Source organism: Echinops telfairi, unplaced genomic scaffold, assembly GCF_000313985.2.
Source record: "Echinops telfairi isolate 266 unplaced genomic scaffold, ASM31398v2 ScPeMD7_655;HRSCAF=1070, whole genome shotgun sequence".
NCBI classification, from domain to species: domain Eukaryota; kingdom Metazoa; phylum Chordata; class Mammalia; order Afrosoricida; family Tenrecidae; genus Echinops; species Echinops telfairi.
In genome coordinates this window covers 16,644,962-16,649,280 of record NW_022104553.1, presented here as the reverse complement: position 1 = coordinate 16,649,280, position 4,319 = coordinate 16,644,962, and the positions used below count along the sequence as shown (strand labels likewise).

General features: G+C 64.1%; 1 protein-coding gene across 2 annotated transcripts in view; it reads left to right on the top strand.

Annotated features, from left to right (window-relative positions):
- Positions 1–4,319, top strand: part of EPN1 (epsin 1) — a 15,230-nt gene that overhangs the window by 6,272 nt on the left and 4,639 nt on the right. Inside the window, exons 3-5 of one of the 2 annotated variants that reach the window (XM_004715651.2) lie at positions 1,630–1,879; positions 3,476–3,600; positions 4,084–4,158. In XM_004715651.2, coding sequence (XP_004715708.1) covers positions 1,630–1,879; positions 3,476–3,600; positions 4,084–4,158 — 450 coding nt within the window. The remainder of the gene's footprint in view (positions 1–1,629; positions 1,880–3,475; positions 3,601–4,083; positions 4,159–4,319) is intronic. The other variant, XM_045292324.1, reaches the window with a different exon arrangement.

The following is a 4,319-nucleotide window of genomic DNA, read 5'->3' as shown; positions in this document are numbered from 1 at the left end:
CCCGCAGGACCACTGTGAGGGGGATGGGCATGTTGGAACCTGAACTCCCTGTGCACTGCTGAGTGCGTCCCCAGGACCCTCCGATGGTTAGTTTCCAACGGCAATTCCATTGTACCAGGGGAACTTGCTCTGGGAAATTCTGGATTCCAAAGCCCTGCTGGCCCAGAGCCTGGCTCTGCCCCCGCCCTGCCCTCCATGCCCGGGTGTGACCAGTCACTTCCTGTAGTCTCAGACCCTAGGGCAAGTTAAAGTCTAACTGATCCCCTTGAGGCTGGGGGGGAGTCCCCAGCAGTGTCTCCAGATGACCTGGGCTGTCCTTCCTCCTGCCCATGCCATTTAGTTTTCCCTACACCTGGCTGTCTGCAGCCCCTGCAGCCCCCCTGACCTGGAGCAGCGTCCATGGAGCAGGAGGGCCTGGTCTCAGAGTCCCTGCTCAGGAGAGCCACACCTTCGATCTCTTATCAAACGCATGCTGCCTGTGGCAAGCCAGCACCCCCCCCCCCACGTTGCTCCTGCTTTCCTAGGTGGCCTGGGTACCCCCCCGAGCGGGCTCCCTCTCTGGAACTGGTGTCCCCACCCCACTGCTGTCCTCACTGATAGCTGCCCTTCGGGACAGAGCAGCTCTGCCCTGTGGGTGTCAAAGGCTGGGACTGTAGGAGGGTCAGAGCTCAGTGTACCCCTACCAGGCCACCAGGGCTCTGGAGCTTCTCAGTGTGGGCCACGCAGCAGGCACCCCCCCACTACCTGGACCCCTTTTTGGTGGTCACAGAGAGCCCCCACATGGGTGGCCCCGTGGTTGGGGTATGACCCTTCCTCTCTCCTCCCAACCTCTCCAGTCTCGGGAGCCTGTTGGGCCCCTGTGGGAAACAGAAATGGCTGCTCACTCTTCTCTCAAAAAGCCAGCCAACCCCTGCCCCCATACAGCCAAGCTTTGGTGTGGGTACCCACACCTCCTGTCACGGCCACCATGGCTGCTGCTTTAGAAGAGGATGACCAGGTGCTTCTGGGAGGACTCTAACTGTCCACCTTTGTCACTGAGCAGGGACTCGGTCACTCCTGGGCACCATGCCACCCGGTGAGACGGCAGTGCACACCGCGGGGCTGCCCCTGTCCGTCCAGAGCAGATGCCGGGGCGGGCCAGCGAGCATACTGTGGGAGGCCCTTATGCCTGGGAGCCACTGGAACTGCCCCAGCAGAGTGGCCGAGGCTGGCGGTGGTACGAGGGGCATTGGCTGCCCTTCACCAGACCTGGTTGCCGTGCGCGACAGGAAGTGCCCGCAGGGTTGCCCAAACTGTCTTCACAGAAGCCAACTTCTTTTCCCCCCCGCGGATGACTAGGGGGCTGGGGCTGCCTGTGTTTCCCCGGTTGGCAGCTGAATCCGTAACCCCGTGCGCCACCAGGGATCCGTGTAAAGGGGTTGAGGGAATAAGGTTACAGAAAATAACCTTTATTCCTTTCTCTCGTGGTAATTCCATCCCACCCGAATCTAGCGTGTTCTCGCCCAGCACATAGTGGCCCTGGGCTGTGAGCTCGTCCCGCTCTCCTTGCGCTTTGCGGTCACGTGCCTTCCCGAGTTGACTCGCCGCCCCTCCCACCCCCTGCCCTGCTGACCTGCGCGGTGCCTGCAGGCCATGACGTTGATGGAGTACCTGATCAAGACGGGCTCGGAGCGCGTGTCGCAGCAGTGCAAGGAGAACATGTACGCCGTGCAGACGCTCAAGGACTTCCAGTACGTGGACCGCGACGGCAAGGACCAGGGCGTGAACGTGCGCGAGAAGGCCAAGCAGCTGGTGGCCCTGCTGCGCGACGAGGACCGGCTGCGGGAGGAGCGCGCACACGCGCTCAAGACCAAGGAGAAGCTGGCGCAGACGGCCACCGGTGAGCCAGAACCCCGCCGCCTCGGGCGCCCCTAAAGCCGGACTCTACGCCCCCAGCCCCACGCAGCGCAACACCGCTCTGGCGAGAGTCCGGGGGGGGGGGGGGCGCGTCTCAGGAATCTGCCAGCCTTGCTGTCCAGGACACAGGTGGGGCGGGAGGTAGCGCAGGGCCCGCTGCGGTGCACAGGCTTGTGGAGCGGATCCTAATGCCCTGTTGCCCTTTGGCCGGCCGGGGGCCGTGCTGACTGCCTGGCCGCCTGCATCTGACCGGCCGACTTCGAGATGGAGAAGGGAGCTTCCAGCCGGTGGACTCAAACCGCCAGCCTGTGAGCAGCCCGGCGCTTAACCTGCCGTACTGCCAGTGTGTCCCTAGGGACTGCGCTGCCCGCGTTCCCTTTAGGGGGCTTAAATGGCCAAGCTACGCCCTCATTGGTGGTGACGGACGTCAGTGTGGTGGATGGTGACCCGGAGGGAAGTCGGTGTAGTTGGAGGACCCCTAGGAGGTGGGGCTAGGCATGGCCACCCTAGATGCTCTCTGGAGGATGGCACTGTGGGAGACCCCACCCCACCTCTCCCTGGAAGTTTATCACAGGGGTGTTGGTCAGAGTGGAGCAGCAGGGGAGGGGTGTGGGGTAGAGAGGGCCTATCTTCAGAGGGCCAGCCTAGAGCTTTAACCACCCAGCCACCCCTGGAGCAGAGCCCCTCCCTGCAGACTCCCGTGAGGAGCATGACAGGACTTCAGGTGTCGCTGGGCGCCAGGCACCGTGCTGCTCACCCGCCTGGTCAAGGGACCTCTCAGAAGCAGGCCCACCCAGCTTCCTCCTGGGCCTCGGGGTGGGTTCACATCGCCAGCCCCACTCTCCCAGTTGTCGGATAGCCAGAGCAGCTCTTGAAAATGACCCCAACCGTGGGCTGGTTTCCTCTTGGGGAAGGCTGCAGGGCGGCCCACGTGGGCATGTTGGATCCTTCCCTAGGGCTGTGGGGCTGGGGTTTCAGAAGGGGATTGCCAGGCCTTGCCTCCGTGGTGCCCCTGCCCCTGCACCACCTTGTCCCTTGGTCTTCCAGGGTGGAAGTTGCCATGGGCGCCCCAAGCCCTGTGTGGAGTTTTCAGCAGCCATGTGTTGCTTCAGGGGTGGTGGCTGGATTTGGGCCGCCAGCCTGTGGCCAGAGGTGGAAGGAAGCCGCTCTCCCCACGTGTGTGGGTGCAGCCCTCAGCATGCTGGCCCTTGGTGTCTCAGGGGCAGCTCACCGAGCCGGGCTCTGCTGCTGTCCCTGTCCCTGTCCCTTGAGGCCTTGGCTGAGCACCCCAGGCTGTCCCTACAGCAGGGCCGGAGCCTTGATGGAGGAAGACCCGCCCCTACACACACATGCTGGAGGAGTTCTGGCTCCTGGGGTCCCCCTTCTCTCTGGGGCCCCACCCCTTCTTCCACCTTTCCCAGGGGACTTCAGAGCCGGGATTGGCCTTTTGAGGGGAGGGCCTGACTTGCGAGTGTGAGAGATCCTCAGCTGGACCCCCATAGAGACAGATGTCCTCCCCCCCCCGCCCGGTTTGGGGGTCCACTCCCCTGTGCCCTGATCTGTGCTCACTATCCCCCAGCTTCCTCAGCGGCTGTTGGCGCGGGCCCACCGGCGGAGGCCGAACAGGCCTGGCCACAGAGCAGCGGGGAGGAGGAGCTGCAGCTGCAGCTGGCCTTGGCCATGAGCAAGGAGGAGGCCGACCAGGTACGGGGGTGGGGGTTGTGGTGGGGGCTCTGTTCTCCATCCCATCTCCATACTCTCAACCCTCCTTGTCTCCATCCCCCACCCCCCAGCCTCATTACCTTAGTCTTGGAATTCCACTTCCTCTGTCTCTGGATGCCCCTCCACCTCCGACTGCCCTCCCATGCCCACGCTGCCACTCAACGCTCAGCCCTTTGCTCTGCTGTCCCCACCCCGTCCCACTTTGGCCTTCGGCCACCAGGACAGTTGCCCATTTCTCCATCCCTGCATTCTCAGTTGCAGAACACTGCGCAGGACATGGCTGCTTCCCGCCCCCTCCAGCTCTCTCTCTCCCTCTCTCCTCCCACCCCCCCAGGCACCCTCCCACTGGTCCCAATTTTTCAGCCTTTTCAGGCACTTGCTGTCTCTCCCTCCACCTGGGACTCTCTCTCTCTCCCCCCACTCTCCCCTGGCCCAGCCCTGCCCCTCACGGTCTCTCTCCCCCAGCCCCCGCCCTGCGGCCCAGAGGATGACGTCCAGCTCCAGCTGGCCCTTAGTTTGAGCCGGGAGGAGCACGACAAGGTCAGCGCAGCGCGGCCCCACCCCAGGGCCTCTGGGCTTCCCTCTGGGTCTGCGCACGCCCAGACAGATGCCTGGGCGCCACGCCACGCCTGCCCCCCAGCAGAGCAGCAGCCACCCCGACCTCCCAGTACTTCCCAGACCTCCCTGTGCCACCACCCCCC